The sequence below is a fragment of the Coturnix japonica genome, chromosome 8 (assembly GCF_001577835.2).
Source record: "Coturnix japonica isolate 7356 chromosome 8, Coturnix japonica 2.1, whole genome shotgun sequence".
Lineage (NCBI taxonomy): Eukaryota > Metazoa > Chordata > Aves > Galliformes > Phasianidae > Coturnix > Coturnix japonica.
This window is the reverse complement of record NC_029523.1, coordinates 6,845,993-6,858,857: the sequence shown is the minus strand read 5'-3', so window position 1 is coordinate 6,858,857 and position 12,865 is coordinate 6,845,993. Positions and strand designations below refer to the sequence as shown.

The 12,865-nt window shown below is 40.4% G+C and overlaps 1 protein-coding gene across 18 annotated transcripts in view; it reads right to left on the bottom strand.

The window, feature by feature from the left end:
• Window positions 1–12,865, bottom strand: part of PRRC2C (proline rich coiled-coil 2C) — a 62,641-nt gene that overhangs the window by 8,090 nt on the left and 41,686 nt on the right. For 7 of the 18 annotated variants that reach the window (XM_015869639.2, XM_015869635.2, XM_015869636.2 and 4 more), the window contains 9 exons: window positions 12,506–12,592; window positions 10,763–10,864; window positions 6,523–6,736; window positions 5,344–5,547; window positions 4,581–4,702; window positions 4,147–4,283; window positions 2,579–2,813; window positions 2,003–2,125; window positions 681–899 (listed from right to left, as the gene is read on the bottom strand). In XM_015869639.2, coding sequence (XP_015725125.1) covers window positions 681–899; window positions 2,003–2,125; window positions 2,579–2,813; window positions 4,147–4,283; window positions 4,581–4,702; window positions 5,344–5,547; window positions 6,523–6,736; window positions 10,763–10,864; window positions 12,506–12,592 — 1,443 coding nt within the window. The remainder of the gene's footprint in view (window positions 1–680; window positions 900–2,002; window positions 2,126–2,578; window positions 2,814–4,146; window positions 4,284–4,580; window positions 4,703–5,343; window positions 5,548–6,522; window positions 6,737–10,762; window positions 10,865–12,505; window positions 12,593–12,865) is intronic. The other 11 variants (XM_015869643.2, XM_015869649.2, XM_015869651.2 and 8 more) reach the window with 6 other exon arrangements.

Here is a 12,865-nt window from a genome sequence, read left to right as displayed (position 1 = left end):
GTCCTTACAAAAGCAGAAGGGATAACTTCCCATCCCTAAAATTATTAACACACAGACATACATGCTTCTCTTGTGATGTTTTTCACCACAACTACCTGACAGGAATTCTCTGGGATACATGGAGAACAAGACAGTATCAGTAAAGATCACATCTATCCTGTTAGAGCAATGGGTGCACAATAAGAGCAAATTCATGCAGCAGGTGGCAGCATTACAAATGCATTCAATGTATGTGCCAGTTTGGAAGCACAAATGTAATCTCCATTTACTCCAGCAAAGAAAAGAACTAAAAACAGACACTGACAGATAGAATCACAGCTCTGACACTGTGATGATGTTTTAACAATTCCTTCTGTACAGTTTTCTACATGGCGCCCTACATGAAACATTCTACTAGTCCACAAAGCCATTATCAAACAAAGTGTTCCTGCAGCACAATTTGACTAGGAGCAAGCCAACCACAAATGACACTCAGCTAAGCCTTCACAAGATGCAAACTCTCAGTCACTAAGGAACTCATCTTGGCTGGCTTTCCTGTTTTCCCCTCTCTAACTTTTAAGGTCAAGGAATGTTTTTTTTAAATGCAAGTGTCACTGCAGGTTGCCACAATGGTTCTACAAAACAGCAGATAGTAATGCTTCATATTAATTTTGGTACTGTAGATTTATCCATATGAGTACCTTTCCAGTCGCAGCTATCATGCTGTGCTGAGTTCCTGCTGGGATTAATCCTCTGAAAGGCTGGGTTACTTGTGCAGGTCTGCTTAAATTTTGAGCCTGTGCTTGTGGTGGTGTGTGCTGTAGTGGTGGCTGTAAAGACTGGGGTAGGGCAATAAGTGGCTGTGCTGTGGATCCAAAGTTGGGCAAAGAAAGTTGTGATCCCGGTAAAGGTACTGTTACCTGGAGGGAAAAAAAGAAGTATAGAATCACCAGTAACATATACACAGGGCCATCATTTAACTTCCTTTACTAGATCGTGATTCCAGTCACATACAGGGTAAATGGCTTAGTTTCTTGTGGAATCATAGAGCAGTTTGGTTTAGAAGGGATCTTAAAGATCAGTAGGTAAACATGTGAAAATACCACAGTGACCTGAGTGGCAGGAATAATTGTATTTAGTAGTTAGACCGCCATTCTCAAACCTGAAAAAAAAATATATTGTTCGACTTCAAGACTATGTATGGGAAGATATTCTCCAGATGGGAAAGACTTAAAAAGGTTCTGCTCTGAATGATAAAATATTTCAAGTACAGAGACAGTCATATTTGAACACATTAAAAACATGAACATTTCCAGGAGGTCCTTAAAACCACACTCTATTTTCAACAGATGAGACCCCATCTTTCAATACCCTTTTCTAGACATCTGTTTTGGTAACTTCTCACGTACTAAGGAGACTACTATAGATTTACCTCCTCCCCCCCTCCTTCAAAGCCACTTAAAATTTCAATCAGAAGATGGAAGCCTCTAGACAGCATGCTGTAAATATGACAATACCTACACATAGCAAATTAACTGATCTTTCACAAAAGAATTCCACTGGAGCTATTCTACAAATCTCCTGACACATGTTACTGACCTGGCTGTTCTATTTTGCTTGTTTGATCTATCCAATTCTCAGTTGCTTTCTACATGTTTCATCTCTGACATGTGGCAGGTCTGATTTTCAACTCAGTGAAACTTGGGTGTTAACAACTGGGCTGCACAAAGCACCCTTAAGTTTACTTGTCTCTTTCCACCACCAACCAATACTTGAACCCAGGTAGCACATGCCTCAACCAATTAGCAACAGCACTGTGCGAACTACATCTTTGCTTGTCATTGGAAAGAGAACTATTTAAGAGAAGCTTCTCAGTAACTCAGTTTTGCAGTGCTGCTGCAGTAACTCCCCATCGCTATCAGTTTTTAATTCTTGCAGTTTAGAAGAATTAAGGATTCTCTGAAACCTCCTCTCCCATCACCAACAACATGCTTTTTAGAAGAATACAACTTAGGAAATTTACCATGCCATAGTTTACCTGCTGGAGAGCACTGGGAGATTGGGCAGTGTTGTAGAAATTGCTCTGGCCAGGCTGTTGAACTTGCCCAGAATACAGATTTGAAGCCTGGGTGAGTGTAGCTCTGGCCTAGGAGGAGTGAAAAACAACATAAGGAATACTTAATTCCACAATACTTGATAATACAATGATTAAGATAATACTTAATTCTTGAAACTGAGACAGTGTGACATAGTAGTACAGTAGAAAGAACAGCACAGAAATATGAAAACCTGAATGTTTCAGACTGTAATAAAGCTCTTATTTGCAAATAGTGGAATAGCCCTTTGCCATCTACAGTAAAAGAAACCAGACAAAAAGCTTCAATAGTGATACATTCTGGAGAACAACCCTCAATTGAAGAGATTATTCTAATGTATGTTTATGAAACTAAAAGAACATTATCTTCCAAGTGTCTGAAGCTTTCTGCCACCTCAACTGTCATATAACTGTTACAGAAATAGGCAATATTTTATTATTGCAATATTTCTTTTTTAAAATCAAATCACTGAAGAAGTTTTGCATTTTCTGAGTATTTCCTACCTGGAGAATGTGTGTATCAAGAAGCTGAGAGCCTCCCAGTCCTGAAGCTTGACTAAGTTGATGTTCATATAAGATTGGAATAGGTTGTGTATTAGATGTCTGCTGAAATGCCAGGCTTGACTGTGCTTTTGCAAGCTCCTGGTGTTGTACTGTGGGAAAGTTGTGTAAGGCTGTACCAGACAGAACTACTGGTGATGGCTGAGACAAACCACTCTGCATAAAAGCTTGCTGGGACCTGCAATAGATTGGAGCATTATGTATATAAACTAAGAGTTCAACAATGAACCATCAGAAAATTAAAACCTTGAGTTATATTGTTTAAACATAATTAGAAAGTCTGATTGGCCAAATTTTTACTAGAGAAAGATATATATATATATATATATATATATATATATATATATATTTATCCTACAGGCAGCAAAACAATAGATACTAAAGACCACATGAAAAATAACCAGGCTTTTTTATTCATACCCTTATACACACCAAGCTACAGTATTGTTTCATAATTTGACCAAATTGTAATATACACCAACTACTAGCTCTTAGTTCACGCACTATAAGGCAGGTCAGTGTGAAAGCATCACATTAACAGTTCCATTTAGTCATAAGGCAAATTGCTTTTGTACTCTGGAGATCTATGGAGTCAAATGTCTGACCTTTAGTACTTACAAGCTAAGTTACTGGATGTTGACAATTGTAGTTTCTAAATGAATGCTCTGGCTTCACAATTGGAACACAGACAGACACCAAAGCCTTTAATTCTAACTAGATATTCAGTTGCTTTGTCATCACTATAGGAAATTTGCAGTTTAAAACACAAAGACCAAAAACAGAACAGCAAAGCACTGCAACAGAGGTTGTTTTAGCCCACCAGGAAATACTTCTTCAAACCACTCCCTTAAGTCAGATCAATTGCCATCTTCACACCGGAGAATCAAATAAGAGTGGCATGTCCGTAAGTCAGTACCACTGTGAATAAATTTTGATGGGAACAGCACGGAAACTCTGGAATAGTTTACAGTGGGAAACTGTATGCAGATTTATACACAAATTCAATGCCACCTGAGATACGCTGATCTTCTGATTATCTTTTGCAGCAAACAGAAAATATTTATTCTAAAACGTGACCTGCTATTCCCAATGCATCTGGGGTTACCCATGGGGTTCAAATTAGGATTTCAAAGTGTTTCCAGATTCCAGTGTTAGTTTGACCAGAAAATAAACAAAATGCTGAATTAAAGGGTCAGAATCCTCCCCCTCATGCACCACTTTTATAAATTTTATTAAGTATTTAAGACTGATTATGTTTTCATCCTTGTTTCCTTGAGTTATAAATATCACTGAACTTCTGAACCCAGAATTTCGCAGCTCCACTTGTATGTGCAAACTGGCTAATCTGTTTATGGAGTTCTTATGCAAATTAACAGATTAACAGATTAAAGATTTTGGGAGGGAAAGACAGAAAAATGAAGTAGCCACTGAGCACAGAATGTATCTGCAAGGAAGTGGGTTCTGTGAATTCTGCCACCCAAAAAGCAAATGAATTCACATATGTTACTTACCTGTAAGGCTGTAAAGAGGAGTTGAACAACTCTTGGGCTTGTGACACAGCTGGTGCTGCTCCTAAACTCAGCTGAGCTTGATGCTGCCCTTGCAGAGGTGCATAGATGGGAATGGGGATCTGCTGCACTGAAGCAGGCTGCAAAAATAAGCAGCCGTTAAATTGAATAAACCTGTCTTAACATGATTATACAAGCACCTTGTGAATATGCACTTTCACATTAAGTATACCATGAGTGAAAGCTTTTTATGACAAATGTTTTGAATCCAGAGGGGCAGGAGAGATTGAACACCATCCATAAGCATCAGTATGGAGCAGAAAGAAATAGACATGATTGTGTTTTTTGCAGAATCTTCCCACTCTTGCTTGCCCGTATGTGACGATCAGCAGAGCTGGGATGGAGGAGAAAGGAAGAAAAAAGAAACCCCCAAATACCTGAGAAAGTCCCGGTTGAAAACCTTGTTGTTGGGCCAAAGAAGGTGGTGCCAAACGTGCATGTTGGGTGTTGAACAGGTGACTTGTATCCATATAAAAAGTTGGAATTTGAGCTGCAGTACCTCAAGAAGAGAAATACAATTAGTATCAACTTCCAGGCATTCCCTTGCTAGATGAATTTTCACCAAGTTAGAGATGCAGCCACCGTCTGTACTTCCCAGTACAACTACCAGAGTTTGAACGCAACAGCTGGGTGCATAATAAGCGTGTTATTTTTTCTTTGGTATCAATTCACCCCTATTAGAATCTATCAGTTTTGCATACCTATGTTATTCTCTGGGGACAAAACAGATTCTGGCCAAAGCAGGTCAGATGAAGTAAGGGAAAGAACACGCTTCATGTAATTTAGGTTAACTACATGTAGGAGTTTCTTTGAAGAAAAATGCCACGACCATAAACTACAGTGGCAGCTCACTAAAATCACCAACACCAAGTCATTCTTGATCTTAAATAGCAATTTAAAATTCTGGAACAGAAAAACAGTATATCAAAGAGCAAGAAACTCACTTTCCTCACTAAGCTAACAACACAGCATTATTGATATAACTTGCATATGTAGAATAAGATGATTAGTAAGTATTTGCTTATAAAAGCTTCTCCATCGTTCTGCCTTTACTACAGATAAATTCAGAGTGAAATTCAATTCTCAAGCTTCAGAAAGCCAAAAAAGCAGACACGTGGTTTCTCAGTCAAACACCATTACCTGCTGCAGACTGAGACACATAGACCTGGGGACTCTGCTGTTGCTGGGCAATGAGGGATGGCATACAGCTCAGCTGGGAAAAGTGACTTGCAGAAGCTAGGCTGCTTGTCTGCAACTGCTGTGGTTTCACTTTACATATATTGGGAGGGTCCGAGGTGCTTGCAGTCTTTGTACTCAGTGAAGAGGTCGTGTATGTTCCAGCTCCTAGGAGGAGAGAAGCAAGTGGCGTATCATCAACCAGTTGAAGACACTCCAAAGCCTCTTCTCTTTCAGTGCTTAGAGTTTTTGCTATGACTATGCAAGCACAGCCACTATCAGTAATGAAAACTGAAATCTACTGCAGCTATTTCCATCACTGTAATGCAGATGGAGAGTAGATAGAACAATTCTATTAGGTTCACTACAGGAAGAGCTACAACAATAATATTTCTTCCCTTCTCAAGTGCAGGAGGACATGAAATCAAAGTAGTTATCTCAGTTAAAAATACTACAATGTACTATGATTGTGCCTCTCAAGACCAAAAGTCTGGCTCCAAAGAAAGGTCTTTTTAAACAGCTGAGGTTTTGACATACATTTTAACTTTCCTAGATGTGAAGACTTAATTAGGCACAGCATTTTTTGGTTCTGACATATCAAGGGTGGGAACAAGCATTGTTCATGAAGAGCAGTTGGGCATCTGCTCTCCCTAATACAAGGGAGTCCTGGTATAAGCTGTTGAAGCCTTGGCTCTAAAAGTAAATCTACAAATGAAATTAAAGCTGCAACTAGCTGGATGAAGAGTTTGCAGGAAGGCAAACCTGCTTGCTGGAACTGAGTGGCTGCCACAACTGACATCTGTTCCAAAAAAAAATCTCACTTGCCTCCCTTCACTCAGATAAACACAGAATGAAACTAACATGTCAGCCAACAGAAGCTTACATCCTCTTTCAAGTCCTTATATGTAGCATAAGCAGAAAGATGTCTTCTCAGTATTCCTTTTAGCTGACTCAAGTGCAATAGGGGAAGGATCTCTGTTAATTATTGAGGTATCTGGGAAGCTACTGTTCAGATATGACATTTCACACTTACACAGAATTTGTCAGCTCTGTATTAAATGTATTTCCATAGGGAACTTAATTTTGTTGGAACACATAACGAAGAGCAATATAATAGGACACTGCAATCTTGACATCCAGTACCTGATAGTGAAGTTGTTGGTGTCACTGAAGCCACAGGAATAGGAGGCATTGATGCACTGGAGAAGGAGCTGTAAGTACCACTGCTTGGCACAGCGTTGCTGCTGCTGCTGTTGCTGCTGCTGCCACCAGCTATGGGAGATGCTGCTGAGGTCACCGGTGAACTCTTCTCCCCCATGTTTGGGGAATTCTCCCATGCTTTGCGTGCAGACTCCATCTATTCAAAAAGAAAACAAATTTCCTTATCTATTAGGAAATTCAACCAGCCCCAACAGCCTCTCTCTTTTAACAGTTATTTTTAGTTCAAAAGGCAACTCAGGCTTCATGCGAGCCTCTTAAAAAAACTGCCGTAATCGTGCAACTTTGTTCATGCAAAAAGCATACGGCCTGAAGTTGGAGCTCCTTATCTGTTCCAACTGCACGCGTGCACAGTTCATCTTAATGCTGAGTACTCAAAAGAGTTCACTCACACTAATCTGGCTTACTTTTATTTGACACGGAGAGCAAATGACACAGGAAGCAAAAGAAAGCTACAAAAGAATCCAAGTATTTCCAGGAAGACTTTTTCTTATAAGTTAATTGAACCTTTTAAACAAAGTAGTTCCTTGCTTTCTTGCTAAGTCATATATTTTGAGTGACCACCAAATCTAACATACGTTTTAGAAAACACAAGAGCACTCAAGTGCACATTTCCAAATCAACTGCTGTTCAAAATGTGATCAAAGCTGACACAACTTGTGCATTCTGCTTTACGCCAAAGCTAAAGATGCTACATGCTCCTCTTTCTACAATGAGTTTCACCACTGCAAAGCAACTTGAAACTTCAGTCTAGAAGTTTTAGGCACAACCCTCTTCCACCAAGAGCGAGAAGAACTACTGTTCCATTGCAGTCAACAACAATCTTATCATTGCTAGAACAGGTTCTGAAGGCTGTATCTTTGAACTGAGCCACTTTTGAGGGACTACCAAACATATTTAATTTCAGACCACATCCAGAAATATAAATGCTTCAAGTCCACAGACTTCTCTCTACAACTGAGGAAAGCTGGGGGTTGAAGTGGAAAGACTGTGTGCACAGCTGGACGCCAGAGGCTAAAATCCCTCATCTATAGGATTCCAAGCTTCTCAAGGACAGATGCTGTATTTAAAGGTATTTGCAAAGGTTCAAATACATCCTCACCAGCCTCGCTGCCTGGATCAGTAGAGCACCCTAACTGGGATCTGCAGCCTCTCAAAGTCACGCTTTCAACCACCCTGCTTTAAATGCATTAGGCAGAGGCTGGACAGCCAAAAGAACTTGGATTATTTGGCTAGATGCTTCAAAAGTGATTTAAAAAAAAAAAAAAAAAAAAAAGCAAAGCAGTACACACAAAAAAAGTGGCTGACAACTGATACACATCCATAGGGAAAGTAGCCAGAGCTCTGTATTCTTCAAGAAAAAAAAAGCAGAGGGAAACAAACTTTGTTGCACCTTAAATCATTTGAAGACAGGTGACTTATCCATCTTCCTTTTTGAGACCATCATCATGCACTTATGTTTAGTTTTCCCACTACAACACTGTCCTCCAAAGTGGAGGAAAATAAAGAATTATTATAAATCTGCTGGATTTTGTATAAGGTGGAACACTGCGCTGGTATTATGAGAAAATGAGGTAAGTGCCTGTAGATGTCTGAACAGAGAAAACATAGAAGCTTCCACTACATTCACCATGTTTCATGATGTCCTAAAGAAACTAGTGACAATGAGAGCTGGAGTCTACATACGGAATTTTGTCTTCCAAACCTAGACACTACCGAGATTTCTCAAGTCATTCCATAACCCTATGGAATTGCTGCAAAGGGCATTTAACAGAGATCTGAGCTTTTAGAGAACTCCTCAACAATGTCTGAATAAAAGAGGCACTGATATTCTACAAGTACCCACACAGCAACATCTACAGATCAGATGCGAAGGAGGAAGTAGCTCTAAATTGAGCGAGACTTGGGAAGGTGCTGTGACTTTGCTTACTGTTCAGTCATGGGAAAAGGAGAGCACAGGTTGAAGATCCCGGCTGCTCAAGGCTTCTTCACTGTTCACCCACTGGGTGAACAACACTGAATTCAAAGTCCAGTACTTACTGCCTACAAACTTAACTGGAGACAATATCTATGTGCACATTCTTCTTTATGTCAAAGTTTAGGTGACAGACAAAAGAAATTCTAAAGCTGCCAGACTCCAGACTCAGGTGACTACATCAGAATTTCATGTTGAACCCTGCAACATGGAAACAGGCCAAGCAGTTCAGCTTGAGATGACTTTGGCTTTCTTCTGCTCAGCTCTTTAGCTAGAAATAGCCGTATCAGACAAGTCCTTTGAGGATTATTGCCTCGGGAAGGGTGGCTTTAGTAAAGTTGGTACAAGGAAAAAGTTCTCAATCTTTTCTCAGACTAGCACCTTTTGCACCTATGCTCCTGCAGAATTATATACAGTATTAGGAGCAGGTATGGCTAGAGGAAGGAGGCAGAGCCTTGTAACATTGCCCCAAGGGAGGGAAGGAACTGCTTTGTTTTCTGTTGCTCTTAAGACACTTTCATAAAAGCAAAGATGACAAGAGACAGGGTAAGAGCAAGCAGCTCTGCACTGCCTGAGCCAGAAAGCCTTTTGTGGAAGCGATAGCCTCACAGTGTGCGCTTCAAAACAAGCTTGCTGCCTTCAGCATTTGGAAGAAGGATGCAATGCTCCAGCAGCTGGAACAGAGAACATGGAGATAAAGCTGTTTCCAAACATCCTTCTATTCAGATTTTAATTAGTGTACTTCAAGGTAGCCTTAAAAACATGGATCTTCGATGTACTGCATTACCACACATCCAGGATTTATCATCCGCTGAGAAATGAGTCAAACCACTGACACCAGAACTAGAGAATAAGAAACTGCAGGATGAAGTGGACAAACGAACACTGCAGTCTGCTCTGTGGCTGAGCAGCATCACATTCTTTGTGGATCTGTGCTGTAGTAACAATCCTACCTGTATTACATGCGGATCAGATATCCAGTTGTTAAACAGTTAGAGACTGCTACTTCAGAAAAGTGCTTTCAGGCGCCAGAAAGTCAGATTATGGTAATTTGTTACACAAGAATGCAACTGAAAATCAGAGTTTTGTTAATTTACGTGTCCCTCCTCAGGCCCTCTCCCCATTTTACTGGCCCAAGTGACTACAATGTTATTTTTTTTCATTTCTCTCCCCAGGAAAAAAAAAAAATTGTTAACAAAAGAAAAGCAGACACAACAAGAGACCATTAATAACTGTCATCCATAGAGAACACAAGCAAGCAGCCGTCAAACCATGCCAGCAAGACTGAAGTCTCACCAGGACTGACAAATGACTTTCTCCAGTGTTAGTTCTGCACCTAATCCCTGGTTTCAAGTGTTTGGTTTTTTTAAGGTAACTTACAGAAACTAATTTCAAACATGACTCCTCACACTAGAAGTAGGAACACCATTTCTACTAGTTCAATCACCTGCAGCCACAATAGCAAAGCAGATCTCGCACACCAGAAAGAACAAAATAACTTCTAAAGGTACAGTAGCAAAACAGAGACCAATACTATGTTAGTGAGTTATACAAGACACACAATCCAAAATCCATCCAAATGGCAAAATGCCACTCAATATATTCTATACGCCTGCTCTACACTGATGAGCAGAACACAGAATATTTTTAACACAACAAAGCATGTTCTGACTAGCTAATAGAACTGCCTTACAGTCACCGACACTCCACCTACTCAGTACTTCTTGAAACTTCAGCCATCCAACTCAAAGCACAGTATCACTGCACCAAAATCTTACTGCTAAGAAAATCAAGCTTGCCTTACTAAGCAACTCCTTGCAGCCTTTAATACCCAACTAAGCAACTTGCTTTATGCTACATACAAAACAAAACAAAAAAAAACTTAAAAAATCAGTCAGATTCTGATGGTTTGTCATGAACACAATGGTAGAACGCTAAAATGCTAGGATCCTTTTTCAGGGCAGTGGGAGCCAAGACTGGTTGATGCCAAGTGTTAATGCAAAATGGGGTTAGAGATTTAGAATTTAAATGCATCCTTTGATAGTCTTGTGTTTCAGCCATCCGTTTATATGCAGAAGCAAGTCAGCAGAGGAAACAAAGGAAGGCTCTAAAAAAAGGTTTACCAGCAAGTTCTCCATTAACTTTCCCCTGCATGCAAGAAAACAACCCTTAGAGGGATGTGGTACATACCTTGAGGGTGAGGTCGACGGTAGCGGGAGAAACTGGAGTTAGGCTGGAGCTCTGTTGTAGAGTCTCCCTCCTAGGGAGGGGAAGGGTGTGGGGCAGGGGCACCTGAAAGGCAGGCAACACACATCACATTCTAACTACGTCTATTATGAAAGCCCCAGAAAAAGCAAAGCTCAAGCTTTATTCAGTGAGCTACAACCTCATCCAGGCTTGAGCATTTGGCAGGGAGATTCTGATAAAATAAGGTGAAAATATGGCAGGTGGGAAAAGGTCATTCAGCAGGTGCTGAGATGCTTCTCAACTCTCTTAATAAAAAGAGGCTGAAGACTGGGGTTCTGAAGGGTTCGGGTCTTCTGCATAAACAAATACCAATTTTCTGCTTTGGGATATACTTTGAAGTACCATTTTACTTTACTGATATGCCCATTCTGTACCAATACAGTACATGGGGGATAGTGACCTCTTGAGTTCTGAGATCCAATTTCTGAAGAGAGGAAGCTATGAACCCTCAGAGTCACAGGACCATGAAACAAACCAAAACAGATTTGCCATCCAGTAACCAAATTCAGTTATCTTCTCTTTCAAAAGATTAAAGATGTCAAACCTAGGGAAATGAAGTTGACAAAAAGCTATTTCTATCTTTACTGAAGAAAATGCTAATAATTTCCTTCATATTCTAAACAATGTACAAAAAATAATGCAGTGGCCAGTCTACTCCTTTCTGACTAGTTCCTTCTCCATCCTTCTCCTCCCACAGACCACAGCGAATGGAATTCCAGCCATTGATGAGATGAGGCTAATCCAAAGATACAGATACTGAGAGCTTTGAAGCAGGTGATACCACAGATCCTTTGTGGCCAGGATCCTGTGCTGCAAATCCAACTCCAACGTGCCACACTGGAGCATACACTACCACCATTTACACAAAAGCAGTCAGTTTCCTACACTAACCACCAACGGCACAAACCACAACAACACCAGAAAAATCCAGCAGAAGAGTAAGCTTGGCCAATATTGCTTCAAGACTGCATTAAAGGATGCTGCAGTAAAGCTGAAAAGCATTCCACGAGACATCAGCAAAAACCTGAGACACTACTGCATGAATTCTTCCCTTCCCCAACCAACAAGTGACTCAACCCTGAGCTAATTATACTTCAGCTACTCAAACAAAAATAACAAGATCCGTGTTTCCAACCTGGTATCCCAGCAAACTCGAGACAAACTTGACTCCACAACATAATCCTGTTGGTCTTCTCAATCAGAACACCACACACAGTCAGGATCACTGGCTTTGTGAGGACTGTACGTTACATCTCTACTGAATGTGAAATCCTGCCACACTCTTTCAAAGGCCATTAAGCTGCTCCCTTTGCACACAGTCACTGACTTAGAAGCCTTTCTTCAAACTCACCTACAGACCTTGGCACCAGGTTCAAGGTCCAGCCAACTACTGAGAATGTGTTCATTTTACTTGTCTTTGTATATTTTAGAATTGTCCCTACAAACACTTTCACACTTTCTCTGCTCTGCAGGTCATTGAAAAATGAGGAAATATCTGAAGAATTCCAGGACAGATACTAATTGAAACTACACCTGTCCTTCAGAGTAAGATCACTGGGTAGTGCACAGCTAGCCAATATGAAGAAACTCCAGTGACTTGGAACTTAAGGCAGTATTTTGTGCTTTAAGGAAGTGTGAAAATTTTCTTGTCTTCAAAGTCAAGTCGATTCACTGCAATAGACTTACGTTCGTCACCAAAGTCTCCTCCATTTTTGTACTGCTAGTAGCCACTGTGTTAGGATGAGAAGGTGTAGTGTAGTCTGTTACAGACTCCTGTGAAGAAAAATAATTCCATTAAAATATCTCACCTTACCTAAATCTGATTTTAAGTTTCTTGGACAAAGCTCAGCCTTTCCACAGGAAGAAACCACACCACTGAATCTGATCTCCCAAAGGCTTTCTTTGCATGGTAGGCACATCCTTGTTCAGCAATCCTTGTTGCTGAACTGCTATTGAAGTCAAAACTATTTTGGGGAGACTACAGTTGGCCTCATGATCTCACAAGCGTGACTTGAGACAAGTCAAAATACAGTCTTTAAAGCGGGT